Source organism: Eublepharis macularius, chromosome 2 (assembly GCF_028583425.1).
Source record: "Eublepharis macularius isolate TG4126 chromosome 2, MPM_Emac_v1.0, whole genome shotgun sequence".
In the NCBI taxonomy this organism is placed as follows: domain Eukaryota; kingdom Metazoa; phylum Chordata; class Lepidosauria; order Squamata; family Eublepharidae; genus Eublepharis; species Eublepharis macularius.
The window spans coordinates 185971996-185989028 of record NC_072791.1 but is presented as its reverse complement, the minus strand read 5'-3'; the positions used below and the strand labels follow the sequence as shown (position 1 = coordinate 185989028).

The 17033-nt window shown below is 39.9% G+C and overlaps 1 protein-coding gene across 1 annotated transcript in view; it reads right to left on the bottom strand.

Moving 5' to 3' along the window:
* Positions 1–560: 560 nt before the first annotated feature.
* The window catches only part of RIF1 (replication timing regulatory factor 1), a 33639-nt gene continuing 17166 nt past the window's right edge, over positions 561–17033 (bottom strand). Inside the window, exons 18-35 of the mRNA XM_054971443.1 lie at positions 16516–16623; positions 16271–16417; positions 16063–16162; positions 15058–15322; positions 13832–13874; positions 13149–13351; positions 12525–12624; positions 12154–12288; positions 11388–11533; positions 10704–10793; positions 10564–10627; positions 6705–9602; positions 5246–5392; positions 4565–4642; positions 4358–4473; positions 2868–3021; positions 2432–2543; positions 561–1651 (exon numbers count right to left, since the gene is read on the bottom strand). Coding sequence (XP_054827418.1) covers positions 1431–1651; positions 2432–2543; positions 2868–3021; positions 4358–4473; positions 4565–4642; positions 5246–5392; positions 6705–9602; positions 10564–10627; positions 10704–10793; positions 11388–11533; positions 12154–12288; positions 12525–12624; positions 13149–13351; positions 13832–13874; positions 15058–15322; positions 16063–16162; positions 16271–16417; positions 16516–16623 — 5127 coding nt within the window. The 3' untranslated portion in view covers positions 561–1430. The remainder of the gene's footprint in view (positions 1652–2431; positions 2544–2867; positions 3022–4357; positions 4474–4564; positions 4643–5245; positions 5393–6704; positions 9603–10563; positions 10628–10703; positions 10794–11387; positions 11534–12153; positions 12289–12524; positions 12625–13148; positions 13352–13831; positions 13875–15057; positions 15323–16062; positions 16163–16270; positions 16418–16515; positions 16624–17033) is intronic.

Here is a 17033-nt window from a genome sequence, read left to right as displayed (position 1 = left end):
ACTCTCAAAAGCTCATAACCTGAAAATCTAGTTGGTTTTTAAGGTACTACTGGATCTGAATCTTGCTGCAGTAAGTATTCTTTAAGGTGCAACTGTACTTCCAGTCATTAGAATTAGACTCGGATTCCTTTGAAAAGTTTTCATCTCCAGTAATTTGCTATTCAGCATGGGAGGGAGAGGCTGCAAATAAGGAAGAGTATTGAGGAGATTTGGGACATGAGGGCCCAAGGGATGTTTTTTAACCCAGACTTCTCAATAGCTGGTTTAAGTCACTTTAAAATGTATTTTCTTCATTGTAAATTAATGCCAGAGCATCATTTCCTGTTCAAGCAACAAATACTTAAGAAAAGCCTGAGGTCACAGCCAAATAAGCTATATCTACATATGAGACGCTCAACATATTGTCTAACAGTCCAACTACTTGCAACCTCTGGAATACTTGGAAAACTGCTACTAAAGAAGATTAAAATAGAGCATTAGTGAGGCTTGCTGTTCTTCTACAAGCAAACTTCTAGATTCACAATAAAAAGAAAACCCATTCAAACATGATTACAAATTAAAGAATTTTGTTGTTTTATTTTATATATATATATCTATATATCTAATTCCTAACAGCTGAATTGATCCCATTTTATCTGTGTTCATACTGGTAAAATATTGTGTACTGTATACAAACAAGATTTCTCACATCAATATCACAGAGATAATTTATAATATCTGCAATTGTTAGATCTATACATAATGTACAAAGTTATCTATGTCCAACATATTTGTTGCCAAAGAGGAAGAGAACACAGGGGGTGGCAGGAGAGAAAATAGCTCTTTTGCATATAAAATTCCAAAGATATGTGCTCGGATCCTGAAAATATTGCATCTATTGCATACAAACAATATACTTTTTTCCTTTTGTATACAGAGAATGCATGCAAAAATGGAACTGCCAAGAGCTACTGATGAAAGTGTTTGGAAATACTGATGCTGAATAAAGTACTGCATATCTGAATAGAAAAGGCAATCTAGAAGGCCGGTATTGACCACAGTACTAGCACAGGGGAGATATTACTTTGGCAAGCCAGACTTAATACTTCAAGAGCAATGAGATCTTATCTTTTACACAGTAATAAAAAAATAAGAATTTGTAAAAATATAGTTAAGGTACTACTACATAGTTTCACAGTTTTTGCTATTGCACATCTTAGCAAAATTACTTCAGCAACTGTGCATTGCAGCAAAAAACCTAAATAGTAAATGTGCAGAACTTAAAAAAAAAAGATATACACCTTGATGATGTAGTTGTCTTAAATTACAAAAACCCCTTTCACTAAAATAACCCATAAAGTCAAGTGTTCAACTAAAAATACAGGATTTTAGATAAAAGTATCTGGTGACTGAGTCCATTCCCCAAAGAATTAGTTCTTAAGTACAAATGATTAAACGGTGCTTTCATGGGGTGGTGATTTCCAACGGGACTGCAGATTTTTCATAATACAGTTTGTCATACTATATAGTTTCTCTTGCATTTCAAAAAGTTCATTGCCTGAATAGCTGTGAAGATTTTCAGAAGTAATCTGAGTAGCAAGTATATTGATCTGGGAGAAAAGGTCTGTAGGTGATTGCTCATCTGCATTGGAGGTTGCTTGGTCACTCAAGTCTAGAAAGAAGAAAAAAAATTACAGCTAGGTGAGAAACAATCATTGCTGGTCTGTTCCAACAGCAGCAGCTCAGTTGCTGTCATACCATATACAACTTCTGCCCATTAAGCCTGTACCAATAGGATAGGAACTGCTAGCTCAGCATATCATGGATATTATAACATGGACAGAAGAGGCATACATGACTTGGACCAGTCACAGACTGGCAGCTGCAGGCAATACATGCAGCAGGCTTGACTCAGGAGAAAATGGTTTAGGTAAATGTCCAGAGGCCAGGATGCCACCCCCAGCTCTAGGCTACCCCTTGCTAAAACTGTCTTGCGAAGACCACAGCCAGACTGCCACCTCAGTCAGCTTCCATCTCCACTGGCACCAGTCTTGGTGTCACTAGGAACATGGCCTGAACTAACGAGATCAGCAGCACCAATCTGCTGGCTAGCAGAGCCGTGCCCCATGAGCCATCAGACAGCCCACCCAGGCCTTGTGAAGGTAGACAGTCTTTAAGCCACTAGGGGGCAGTGGACAACCCTACTGCAAAGACCAGCAGGGAACAAGAAGGGCATGTGGGGGAGCCCAGGGAGGAGACTGGCTGGAGCTCTATAAGGCACTGCAATCCCAGGACAAGGAGGATGTTGTTGGGACTGCTCCTCTCCCAGCGGAAATTTCCATCCATTATCAAAGGACACCCCCCGCCCCGAGTGTTTTACTAAAATGTTTTCAAGTGATTGTTTGCATTACAGTCCTTACATATATACCCCATGAAAACACTTAATATTTACCTGCTGCAACTCTCTCTCCATCTGTAGTAAAGGGCTTTTCATCAGTGCCATTTACTGGCTTCTCTGTGTCCTCCAGGGCAGCTATTTCCTCAAATCCACGATATTTTAGCTGCTAATTTTAAAGATAAAACGCTATTAGTTCTATTCTGTCTTTTTTTTCCTGTTAGAAGCCACTTCGATTACTGTAGATGAGACATTTTAAAGGTTCAAATTAAATAGCGAAAGGCAAACTTTTGTAATAGGAGAAAGCACTACTGAGATAGAAATGCTTTCTTATCTTGAATATTTATGCATTAATAGTAATATTATTTTAATTTCAAATTCCTTTTGGTTCTTAGTAGAAATTAAAACAAACCCAACAGTTGTGTCCACCTGTTCACCACGACTTTCTAACCAGATTTTTCTTTATTTATCATAACAGTACAAATGAGCTTACCTGTTGTTCATGATATCCTTTAAGAGCTCTTCTAACATTGGAGACCTTGGGAGAACGGATGGGAAGCATTTTAATCTCTGCTGCTGTCAAAGAACTCAAGTCACCAACTGTCCGGATGTTCTTTGCTCGTATGAGCTGCCCCAGCCCTCTTGCCCTTAGATGGGACAAAATGAGAAGAGGGAGAAACATCAGATGAGGTTTCCCCCCACCTTCCTTATGCACTTAAAAATGTATGCATTATGTAACAAGGTAGGTGTAAGAATATAATTGGATTCTTCACTAAAAATGCTCACTCCAGACTTTGCATCTAGCAAGTACTTCAGCCTCCTAAAAAGCTCCCCACCATGTCAAGATAAAAAAGGATTTACAGATTGTATTATAGAATGTGTTAACCAATGCCTGTTATTATCAGGTATTACATCATGCATCGCTTTTTCTTCAATGTATACAACATTTTGCAGAACCCAGTGGACTTCACTGTTGCAAGACTGCAGTCTAACACTAGTAAGAAATGCTAAGTCAGGAGCTCTGTTGTAAGTCATGTGCTTCCCCTCTTGCTTCCACAAGAAATGTCCTTTTGTTTCAAATTTTCTACCCAGCAGAAAAGCAGATGCTCCTTATTCACCTGAGCTTAATTGGTTGGAGTTTCTCAACTCTCAGAAAAGAAACTGAACAGATTCTCTTATCTGTACACAATTCTCTTCTGTATTTGAAAATGCCTGCCTCCACATCTTCAGTTGGCTACTGAGCTCTCAGGTCTATATTCTCAATTTCATCTAAGAGGCAGAATATTAATTATAATTCATATATTCAAACACACTATCAGTGGAACTTCTCCAGCCTACCCCAGGCACAAGGGATTTTTTTAGGCTTGGGCGTGAATCCCAAGTAATGTGAGCTGAATCATGCCTCCCTCCCACTGCAGCGTTCTGCGTCCTCAAAGTTGTGCTTCTATGGGCCAGAGGACCCCCAGAAAAGTATAAAGACCAAAGGGATTGGGGAAAACCAACAGAAATTGCCCTCCCATCCTCTGCCCAAAGAACTGCTCTTCTGTCGGCGGTGCTGCTGCCATGCCATTGAAAAGGCAACATAAATGATCTAAGCTTCATTTTGAAACATCAAGCAGAGGAGATGAGGTTCCAGAATCAGGACCACTATTTAAAATTAAGTATGGGAATGTATGCCTTCTGTCTGCTAAGAGAAGCTGTATGCCAAATACACAGTCAGCAGAATGTACCAACAGTCTACTTTGTCTTATGGAAACTCAAAATTCCATCAAGATACAAGATGACACACCAAGAGAGTATGGTACTCTGGTGGGTTTTTTTTCCGTGAGCATTCTGCAACAGAAAGCATCGTCCTGCACTTGTTCTTTTTGTGGCTAAAGAGTATAATCATTTATGTGATTAAGTACACCATGAGCTCTATGAGAAGTGGCAACAAAATATTTGCCATAAAAGTCTGATTCAAATCTAGTGCCTGCTACTTACCAAATATTTGATGTAATCTGAGGCAAAATGGTGTCAACGGGTGCCTTACAATCCTGCAATGCTGGATATATGCTTTCCATGGGAGGGGGTAGAGTTTCTTTGTCCATTTCAATGATCTTGAACAGAGAAAATTATTACATTTGACTAAGTTTTAAGAGCTAAATATAGGGAAAAATATAGAATACATAAAACTGGAGCAAATCTTACTAAACACTTCTTTGAGCTCTTATATTTAGGGCTACGTGATCCTGGGGACAGGGATCCTTTGGTTGGAGTGGAAATAGGCTGGATAGGAAAAGAGGAAAAAACGTCTCTCAGGATCATAGGAATAAACTAAAATCCTATGATTAATCTTGCAGAAATCCTTCAAGTGAGGTCTCCTAATCTAGAAATCAGGCAATGCCAATAGTTCAAAACAGAATGGGGCACACACCCAGGAGAAGCAGCTTTTTTCTTTTATGAACTAGTCCAGCAGATTTTAAAAATCTGCATAAAGCACTGTAAATTTACCCTCATGAATTTTTTAATTAACCCTATGCCCTTGGAGCCAATGTTGTACTCAAGAGAAAACACTTTTTGTACACGCCTGGCTGATCTTTCTCCCTCCTTGGGCACATCTCCATGCTGCATCTCTGGAATGCCTGCAGATACTTATTGGAGGGATCGTTTCGGAAGGCACAGAGGGCTTTCCTGGCAAAGGAGGGGGCGTGTCTACAGAAATATTTTCTGCTCATACATGAACATCTTTAATTCCAAACTTTAGTCCTCACTCACAATTGAAGAAGTTCCCACTAGTTAACTAAATACAAAATTTGTGAACCACAGGGAGATTTCTTCTTAAAAACTTCATTGAACAGAAAGATTAATAAGACGAATCCCTGCTATTACCTTGGTTGGATGATTAGAAGAAGGCTTAATGCTTCGGGAAGATGGAGAACCATTTGATGAATGCGTTCTAAACGCAGGGCTTCGCCTATCAATATCATCTGCCAATTCTTCTTGATAGATTGGATTAGCAAAGGAAACTCGCCGGCTCTATTTACAGAAATGAAACAGATGAAATGCCGTGATAATAGACATGAGAATGAAAGTTCTGTAGATTTAGATGTATCAGTTGATCTGCAAGAGGCCTCTTAAAATACAGACGTCAAAGTGCTGACTTTAAAGGGGAAAGAGAGGGAGTTCTATACCAAGGTATTAAAAATCACATTTGAGAATGCCAAATAGTTAATCTCCAAATCTTTTCATAAAAGGCACGGATGCCTAGGTGGCCTCTACACAGAGGCTTCCCTTTCATCATTCCTCCACCAAACCTCAGCAGTGTTTTGGGGCTTCCATATGACATTGTCCCCATTGCTGCTGTGAATGCCTGTACATTTACAGTGGCAATTAGATCAAAATGGTAGTCGTGCCATGCAAAAGTAATCACAGATTAAAAGAGCACATCAGGCATGAACGTGTATGCTGGACATTAAAGACGATTCTCAGAAAGTGACATAGTGAGCATCCTTAGGGAAAGGGGGGGGGGAGTTTTCCGAAAGCAAAACATGGGTATCTGGAAAGATAGTTATTGGCACACTAGTTAATACTGGGAGAGACCGTCTTATAAGTATGAAAGCCCCAGGTCATGAAAGGCTTTGAAAAGGAAGAGCCAGTACCCTGAACCACACCTGGAACTGTATTAGGTATCCAGACAACAGATGAGCAGCAACATTTTGTACTGACAGGTTTCTGGACTGTCTTCAAGGGCAGCCCTGAAGACCTTCAAACTTCTTCTAGCCCTCTCTCATATAAGTTCTAAAATTCATATGGTTTGTATAGGAGAGGCAGTCATTAACAATGGCTACAATCCAATGGACAGTTTTTCACATTTAAGCCCTTAAGTAGTCACCAAAAGGGCATATAACTCTAAATTGGACTGTGGATCAAGTCAGATTGCATGGGTCTTCATGCCTGGAGAAATATCTACTCAAAGAGGGACACATTCTCTCTGTCTGTATGGAGTGTGTATGCAACAGACACATGTACACACTTGGAAATAACAGCTACAACAAATAAAACATTTCTCAATGCTTCAGTATGGACAACGGAGATTACGGAAGTTACTGTGGAAGTGATCTGAGATTCTAGGTACTCAGTACCTCATTCATATAAGTGGATTGTTTACAAACTAACAAGGATCCTGGGAGTGGCTCCAAGATTCTTCCTCCCACCCCAACAAAAAGATTTTTTAATGTTGAAGAATCAAACAGGAAGTGAACAGGCCAGATCGGGGAGGCCTCTGTGTTGCAAGCGTAAAGACGTACAAAGTTATTCACATTTAGTTATAAAAACACTGATAAAATACCTTGTTTGCAGGTGATGGAGAATCCTCCTCCTGCTGTCTTTTTATACTTGTCTTTAAAATACTGGTAGAAGGGGAAGCTGATGGAGACCATATACAGCGTGCCTGCACTCCGTTAGGGCTTTCACTGATCCTGTCCAAAGTCAGAGCATCAGATACCTTCAACTTAAAAGGGGAATCCACGTTAGTGTTTTCCTTGGTTTCATTGTGTGCCTGGGCTGAAGTTTCAGGTCCTGTCAGCGCAGCCACTCCATCAGCTTCTGCACACACTTTCTCATCCACATCAGTATCTTGAGCTTCTACAGGAGAACCAACAGAACATTCCAAAGTCTTCTCCACACCATTCTGAACAACGTCAGCTATTGGTTCACTACACTTTGTTTTCATAGGCGGGTTCACGTCCACCTCAGTTTCAGTTCTATCTTGTCGTTGGCCACTGTGGTGAATAGCCCCCTTTTCTGTAACAAGTGGATCTAGTTCACTTTCTAAAGCTGGGTATGGGGCAATGGATTCCTTTGAAGTGCCTTCTACCAAATTTGACTCTGAAGCTACCCCTGCCCCACCAACACAATCTACCGTTTCTGCAGCAGAACCGGAACTCTCACTTTTCATGCCTGCTGATTCCTTGAATTCATCTATCGAAATATCATCCCTTGGCAATTCTCCTGTATGCGCTATGCTTGCGCTTGAATCTTCCATGTCAACAGGGTCCCCAGTGAAACTCTGAGGCGTACTTGTGGCGCAAGGCTCCACACAGAGCCTTTCTGCAGAATGAGGCTCTTCAGCAGCAGAAGGGTATGAAGCAACCACTGTGGCTTTATTAGGTGTCCTTTTATGTTCTTTTGGCCTTGGCTCTGGACTATCTGCTGCTTTTTTCACTTCTATAAGTGACTTTTCCAGCAAAGGAGATGTCTTCTCATCACAGCAATCACAGCCCTTTGATTTTCTCATCCGCTTGCTTCTTTTGTGCAGGCACTCGGGTGTTTCTGAAAGTTTTTTGGAGGGAGGAAAGCCATTAGGAACAGCAGTAGAGGCATTTTCTCCTGAAAGTTCAGTGAGGGAACCTATGCTGCCATATCGAAAAAGTTCTTGTTGATGGAGAACTCTGGTTATCTGCTTTGGCTTTGAAGCTGGCCCAGAAATAGGCACATCAGTTTGCTCTGCATCAGACGGGTCTCTACAAACCGAAGCATCCACAGATTCTTTAACTCCTGAACCATCTTTAAGCCAAGGGGCATTTCTCTCTTTCTCTTCATTATTATCAGAGGGCAAATCCACTTCCATGCACTCCTCATGATTTAGTACACCTTTATTCCCCACTACAGAGGTCTGAATTTCATTTGCAGTTTCTTGTGAATAAAGCTCCTGGCTTTGGCTTTCCAACTCTTCCTTTCCTTGGCTTTCAATGGAGTTGCTTTTATTTTTCCATCTTCCTGAGCGTTTTTTCTTGGTTCCTTCGTCTCTCGTCTCAGAGCAATCAGACTCAGAGTTTTCTATACTGGAAAGCAGCCCTTGGGAGGTTCTTCTCGTCTGATACCGTGGAAGCCCTTTTTGTTTCTCAAGGGGGTTATCTGCAGAGGGATCCTGCAAGCCATCTGTTTCAGATGGGTTACTGCCTTCAGATTTTCTCGTACTTGTGTTAGACTCCTCTTGAAGGTTTCTTGAAGCATGAGAGTCCTTCGGGCCAGTAGCTTCGGTAGCACTGCTTCCATGTGCACTGCCTTCTTTTTTATTTACACGTCCTTCGGTATCTATGTTCTTTTCAGGAGCAGATTTCTGCTTCTGCGTGGAATCCTCTTTACTTTGTGAAGATTTCTTTGGCAGCAGCTTTTCATCATCTTTATGTCTGTCCTTCTTCTGATGGCTGTTCTCTTTGTCTTGACTGTCTGCAGATCCGTCAGTAGTTTCTGGCCTACGTCTTAAAGAACGCCTTAATATTTTTTGATTAGGCAGTATTTGTGGAGTTTGACCTACAGATGTTGCATCTCCCAGTACAGTAATTTCTGGAGGGGTATTCTCTTTTGAATCCAAGTTCAGTCCTGCTTTCATCTCTGCAAAACTGTTCAAAATGTGTTTGTTTTCCACGGCTGTAGCTCCAGTTATTTCCAAGTCTGAAGCTTGAGACTGAGCATTCAACGTATCTTGTGGCTTTTGCGTTTTCTCAAGTAAGTCACATTCTTCTACCTCATCTTTGGAAGGAGATACTTGAATGTTTTTCTCTTGCTCAGATTCCGTTAGCTTTGATTTTTTGTCCTCTGCAAGCTCCGTTTTGCTCTGCCTGAGACTCGACTTCTTTATTCCAGGCATATTCCCAGCTTGCAGTTTTGAAGCAGCCTCAGATTCTTCCTTCGTTTTTTTGGCTTTAGGGCAGGTCTCTAATGCCTCTATGCTTTCCACACATGGTCTCTTAGTCCTAGAGACAGTTTCATCCATTTGGGGTTTGGACGCACTCTTGCTGGTCTTCTCTTTGGAAGAAAGTGGATCTGTGCCACTCACGCTTTCCTGCTTATCTAACAAAGGAGTACTGTTTCCAGACGGTCTGAAAACATTATTGAATTTTGAAGGGCTGAAAGGTCTGTTCTCTGAACGATCGAATTTTTCTAAAGTTATGAAGGACTGTCTTCTGCTCACAGGCTGTGGTGTTCCTGAAATGACCTCACTAGAAGCAGAGCTGCTGCTACTTTCATTGAGAGACTGATCCAATATGGACAATGGTTCCCCTGGAACTCTTTTAGGGTTGCACAATTCTGAACCCTCACAGTTTAGATCTGGACTTTGCTTCACAGGGGCACTAAGCTGTTTCATAGTTGTATTTCTGGAGGAAACAGAATCTACATCTGGCTTGCAGTTTTCAGCAACTTCAGGGGGAACGCTAAGCTGATCGTCCGCCACTTTTTCATCCTGCATTCAAAATGATTTGTGTTAGCGACTGCAGTGACTGCATTGCGTATATAATCACACTTAATATTCTACTTTTCTGCAAGAAGTTCAAGGATGCATTTTCAGGTATCCACCCCTCCAGACATTAGCCCCCAAATCTTCATAAATATGCATTTAAAAATATATATTTGGTGCATTCTTATCCTGTCCTTCTTCCAAGGAGGTCAAAGCAGCATGTATCATTCATTCATCCTTCCACCACTTGATCCTAACAACCCTGTAAAGCAGGTGAGGCTTAGCATGTGTGACTGGCTCAAGCTCACCCAGCACGCTTTCGTGGCAGAGTGGGGATTCAAACCAGGTCTCCCATGCCCTAGGCCAATACTTTAATCACTACACCAACACTGACCCTCTGCTGCAGCAGCTGATTTCAGATCAGCCTGGTGGGCTCTCATAACAGAATGCCACAAAAGCAACATTCATTTTAGTAAGGAAAAAGATACTTTGCCATCACTAAAGCTTTTCCCACGTTCGAATACTCCTAATTTTTGTTTATAACATTTCCTCAAAGATTGTCCCAGTAACATGCTGGACAAGTGTTCCAACATGAAATACTGCTGTAAATGTCTACAGAATCATTTCATTAGCTAGCTCCAGAGGCTTGGGGGGTGGGGTGGGGGCTTGCTCAAATTTTAAAACATTCCCTCAAATACCTACCCTAAAGACAATGCATCTGCAATGGCAACAGGTGCACCCTACAATAGTCCCTCAGGATGCAAGTAGGATCCTGCCTTTACTGAGTTGCAAAGGGCCAGAACATTCAATGTACTTCATTATTATTTCAGGTATCAATAGGCATTCCTTATAAGAAACAGCAGATAAGCAGTGTACGTGCTTCACTTTAACAAAAGTTCTTCAAATTAGATAATCACTCTTGAACTTTATCACTAACCCCCAAGGTAAAATGAATACAGGAAGATACCTGGGATATTTTTTTGCCTTCTTCCTCATCTTCTTCCTTCATGTTTTCCAAGGTGTTTTTTTTCCTAAAAAGAAGGCCACATTTCAGCAAAAGTTATTAAAAGTTTACTTGTCAAAGCTCTGCTGGCATTTTATACTTACAAAGAAGCTTCCTGGCTTTGTGTATACTGGGAAAATAAGGCAGTATCTTGGGATGCATCCAGATTGTTGTACATGGCAGGAATATCAACCCTGCAAAATAATTAAGAATAACTGACCAACTATCCAGTAAGAGTTTAAACAGCCAACATACTTTGGGACACCATTGTTCAAGCAAGACAATGGGGAGAGGAGAGAAAGGTTGCTGGTAGTGAGAAGCCAGAGCAGAGCTCAGAGATGTCCTATTGCCATGGATCAGGCAAGATCTGAACTGGGAGAGCAAGTGGGAGTAATAACCCACATCAAGGTACTCTTTACTACTGATGGAGGAGGAACAATAACGACTTAGTGTACAATCCTAAGCAGTTATTCCAGTCTTAAGACTGCTACTGCACAGGACTGCACTGTTAAGGAACCATATTCCATCACAAGATCTTTGTTCTAGAAGATTACAGGCTAGTCCTGGGGCTAAGAAGAGATCACTTAATTGAGAACGGCCAGCAAGCTGGGCTCTCTTCTTGGTTACAGACTAATCTATGAAAAAACATTAGGAATGTATGTCTACATAGTAATGAAAAACTGGCAAAGAAATGGGCTGACTCTTACAAACCGATTAGCAAAACAAAGTGGACCTACTAAAAGTCTAAAGATGTACGAGAATCATCAAAGCCACTCATGTAAGGTTACCTTTTTGTTCGAAGAACTTCTTTTTGGTGCTCAGTCAATACTCTCTCTTTTGTTTCCGGTGGAATAAACACAAAGTCAACAGTATTTTCATCTTCCAAAATCAGATCTTTTCTATTTGTTTTTGGCAGTGAAAATTCCAGTTTTGTCTGTTGAATAAGGAAGTACAAAAAAAGGCTAGAGGAATTGCCATGAACTCTGGCCATGTATCTTGGACAACACACTAGAAAAAACCCTTTACTGTACAACAAGGTTATGCAATCAAATCTTAAGTTCCAGATTTCTGAGAAACTAATTTTAAACATTCAGTTGCAGCAATACTTGGCCCTGTGTTTCTTTAGAGCCATTTTTATTTACTTAACATTAAAAACCACTAACAGAAACTCAATGAGATGTATAATTTGCTGGATTGTACCATTTAGGTTATTTAGGGAGTCATCACACCTGCTGTGCCAGGTGGGGGGGGGGGCTTGTTCCCAGGGGTACATCAGCAGGAAGTGCTGATGGAAAGAAATTCTGTCCATCTTTTTGTGCATGATCTAGAGCACTTTCTTTTTGCTCACGGTGAAAGAGGGAATGAGGAAGAAAGGATTTAGACCCGCAAAAGTCAACTGTGAACTCAATCACAATTTTAAAGAGTCCTCCTTGTACAGAACTAAACCTCTTTAATTACAGAGAAAAGCCACAATGACTAGAACAGAAAAACTCCTTGAGAAGCGTGTGTGCTAATATAATAACACTCTACTTGAATATAGCCTGTATGCCTTACCTTTGCAGGCAGTTCATGGCAATTTGTATTTTTTTCCTTTAGTTCACTGGCTTGTGCTAGCAAGGAATCCCTTTTCCCACTAGACTTTACTTCTATTCCACTTATCTTTGTATCCCATTGAGAATTCTCTGTCTGCTATAATAAGGGGAGAAAGGAACATTTAAGTACCACTAGAACACTCGAACTCTTAGTATCATCAATACAGGCTTTCAACAAGACTTCTTCAGAGATCAACCCCAAAATTTGGTATCTGAAGTCAAAAATTGTACAATTGGCCACTCAACCTGTTTATTCAGCAGGACAGACATATTATCAAATCTTACAAGTTCCAGCTTGACATTGCCACAGGTCAACAACCGATGGATACTTACAGAGTCAGAATATGTCCCATTGCATTCGCCCATTATCTCAGTACTTTCAAAGCCAGGCAATAAGAGTAGAATTTTCTGCTTGGCTTGGCACAGAACAGATCTATAAGGAAACAAGCATGAAACTGCAGCACTGAAAATGCAAAACACAAACTGATATTCAGAGAATCAAAAGTATTTAAGCTTGTTTTGATAAGGAAACTCCTAAGTACAAGAACCGTGGGGGTTTGTATCCTGTAAGATCAGCAACCTAGTATTTCACACTGCGCCACCCAGAAGTTAAACTTTACTCCTTGTTCTCCGTGTACATTAAACCAAATCCGAAATTCTGCAGAACACAAGAGGTTAGAACGTAAGGCTAGGACCTGGGCTGACAGGGCTTGAATACCCCACTCAACCATGGAAGCCCGCCAGGTGACTTTGGGCCTATCACAATCTCCCAGCCTAATCCAACATCACAAGGATGTTGTTCTGGGGATTTGGGGGTGCGCGATATGCTGTGAAAAGCCTTTCTGGTCAGGGAGAAAAGTAGGATAAAAGTAAGCAAACAAGACTATTCTCATGGATGAAGTATCAGTTTAATAGAACTCCATTAACAAGAAGACCTATTATCCAAAGTCCTCTTACTTTAATTCTTCTGGATACATCAGCATTGTTGCTTTGCCAAATGTTGCATTCCAGAACTGAGCAGCTTGACTACGGGTCTGCTTATTCTTATTTGTGAACATTAAACACAGCAGTGGAAAAAGCTCTTGCAATAGCTCACTGTCAAAAGATCCAGTATAGTGGGACTGCAGGCAGCTCATGATTTCCATCCATAACTTTTCAAACTGGAAAGAGAGCAGAGTAACAGTAACCAAAATGTTTTACCTGTGGACAACACAAACAGCTGGTAAGTGTGGCCCACTCAGTAATTGTCTTTTGAATAAATGAAAAGGTCAATATAACTTGCACCAGAAGGGGTTTGTTGAGCCCCTCAGAAAGGTCAACAAAAGTTGCAGCTTGGATCAGACTGTCTAGTACAAAGCAAAGCAAAACAACAGGTCCCAAACTCCCTCCAGTGTCCTTCCAGCTACTTTGGAGTACGAGGCAATTACTCAGTTCTACACAGGTTTTTCACATAATAGCTATACAAATTCAAGGTCCCTGGTATTTGTGTTAGCATTACAGAGCTGCTTATATGAGATGAGCTAGTGTAGCCCTTGTTTCAGAATTAGTAAGCAAAAAGTAATGCTTTTGTGGCATTAAATACACTGTTTCTAGCACTGGAGATGCCATAAGGCAAGTTTTGCATTTTGAAAATCAATTACCTTGTTGCTGAGACTACTGTTCACTTTAGATCCATCAGTCAACCTAGTGAAGAAAGACAACAGCATATGGATAAAAGGAATTCATTCTGCTTTTCTAGACGGAGTAAAAAATTGGGTTTTAGGTAAGATGAAATAGATATAGTGGGGAAAAGAACTTGCAAAAATAGCACAGTCCAATTAAAAGGGTAGGACAGTAACTTGGTTAATTACCAACCATCATTTTCCAAATGATACTTGAAAACAAGGTTTTTTAAAAACCTTTTCTAGGCTTTAAAAAGAAGGGATGTTGTTTTCAATTTGCATAAAATTTAATGGTACGTACAGCTGCACACGAGATTGGGGAGGGGGGGCTACTACTCCCACACATCCTCCGTCATTTCCCGTAAATACAGTACCTATGTATATAAAAAGATACTAGCTTCTAGGTTCCATGCACCAGATTGGCTATTCAAACATGCCATGCAGTCTATACAGACACATCCAAAAGATAAACATGGCAATGTTATGAAAATGAATGTTTACGAAGCAATTAAGATCAGACTTCAACTCTTGTACTTTTGCATCAAGTGATTCAGCACTGTAAGCAGTTGTCAATCTCCTTATGAAGCATATTATAACAAATTATAATATGCTTATAACAAATTACAATTACATAGAGCAATGAGCTACAACAAAACATTACAGTAATGCTTTCACATAACAGTTTCACATTATCCAAAAATTTTTACCATTCCAACAGAGTTACAAATAACTATTCTCTCACAAGATAAGAATTATTTCCTGGTCCATTTATTTTATAATACATCAATATAGTCACAGTGGAACAATGACCTACACAATTTTCCAGGGTGTAGGCTTTCATGAGTCAAAGCTACTTTGTCAGATTACCCGAGTGTTGACTCACAAAAGCTTATATCCTGGAAAATTGAATTGATCCGGACTTGAATTCAGTTCTGTAACTACTACAGACTAACATGGCTGAACTTTAGTCATTGTAGCAATTGATAATATTCCAAAAGGAGTATCATTTGCATTTATAGATGCTATTACATTGTTTATTGAGATTTCCTTGGGCCTCAGTGTGAAAGACAGACTATAAATAACATTTTAAAAAATCATAGGACTGTGGCTATTGTTTAAATACTTGTACACCATAGGCTAGCTAGAATCATATAAACAGTACACTAGTTATCTTGAAGACAAGACAGCCTTATTAATGCACTTACTTGGCTTTTTCATAGAATACTGCTAGTGGTTTTGTAATAATTCTAATTACAGATCTGATTACAGAAGGCAAAGAAACGTGGCCAATGATATTCTGAAGAACACTGACAACAGAAGCAGCAGAAGGGACCAGTTTTTCAGAACTGGATTCCTTGGGCCAGAGCGTATGAACCGAGTTTATCAGCATTGCCACAAGTCTGATTAAGGAAGACAGCTTGCCAAGAGGATCTTTCTTCTTTTTTGACCAATCTGTAGGTGTCTGTGGGGCTAAAGAACAAATTTGTTAAGAGTACTGTTTTAACACTTCTTTACTGAGCAATAATTGCTGAAGATTTCAGATTTATAGTTAAGCACTAAGTGCACATTTTTTAAAAAAAACCATAAAAAGCCTCTCAGCTGAGGTGTAAGAAGAATAAAGTTATCATAATTAAAACAGTAAATAATCAGTAGCTAGCAGCATAAAAATTAATTTATACAACCAGAGTCTAATAAAGCAAAAATGAAATAAAACAAGTTAAAAAAAAATGGAGAGAAAAAAACCCTACAAATGCAATAACTCATGCAGCCTAGCACAATCCACTGAAAGCCTGAGAAGAAGAAAAAAAAGTATTTGTCAGATGCCTAAAACCAAAGAAGCTAAGTGCCATCCAGGGAGAGAGTTTTAGAGTACTGAGGGGGCCATTGCAGAAAAGGTGCTCTGTCTCTCTCTTGTGATCACCCATCTCACCTCTGAAGGTGGGGGATACATGTTGCAGGGCTGAACTGCATCTGAAAGAGTGCATGACAATAGTCCAGTCAGAGTATGGATAACCATGGCCAAATCACACTTAACCAGGAAAAGTCTGCTTCAGGCACTACTAATTATTTAGCAGAAGTCTTTTGAAAGTCCAGGTAACAGTTGCTAGTAAAACTGTCAGGGCGGTTTGTCACTAAATATAGGCACAGCTATCCTTTCTCCCCACTGTCCATAATACGTTTTAACTAGAACCATTTGGAATTATTCTTACATTTATTTGGTGGCTGAGATTTAGTACCATAAGGTGCAAAATTGATGCAATCAACCATAATCGATACTATGTGTGAAAGACCCTCCAGCATGGACCGATTCTAGAAGGAGCCAAGAAAGAGAAAAAAACCTGTCAAGTTAGTAAGGTAAGAATGAGGCAAGGGAGGAGACTTTTCCAACCACGCCAGTTCGTGCTTGTTTACGCTTACAATTTGTGTTTTGTCTAATTCAGATATTATTTTGGCACAGAGTTCTTCACAGCACAGATTATCTTCTGCAGTAGCCACGAGAGAGGCACAACGGGCAAACGCTTTATAGAGCTCCGACCATGAGCGCAGTAACATTTTCATTGTGGGCTGCAACAAAAGAAGATCACATGCATAAAAGTCTTTTGTGAGTGAGGATTAACACCATACATATCTTTTTCAATGCATTTACTTAATTGGTTTCCTACCTGTGGAAATTCACAAGCTGGGAAAATATGATTTACAGGAAGCAATAACACACTGTAAATTGCGCTGAAGTTATGTTCTAAAGCATCACCTTGATTTACTTCATTTGTCTAAAGAAAGAGTAGTCAAAATTGAAAAAGCTGAGAATTTGGGAACAAAATAGTGAAATTTCAGACTTGTGTAATTGAAATTGTATTACTGCTTAATTTCTCATTTTTAAAGGACAATTACAGCAAATGTTTTAGCTTGCTTGCCAACAGACATGAAGTTCAGTCAATCCAAAGTTTAATAAACTACAGCCAATAAAAAGTACTCATGCACTAAATTCACTGTTCTGAAGTGAATAAATCTGTTTTTCAACCTCTAGTTAGACAGAACTGCAAAATAAGAATAGCGCAAGTTGTCATCTTGTAACTAGCCAGTGATCTTTCCTTCATAAATGTTTTTGATTTGAATAAACTAAGAAGGCATTTTCAGTAAGTTCTGTATATGGCAATCTCAAACACTGCTTTTCCTCCTG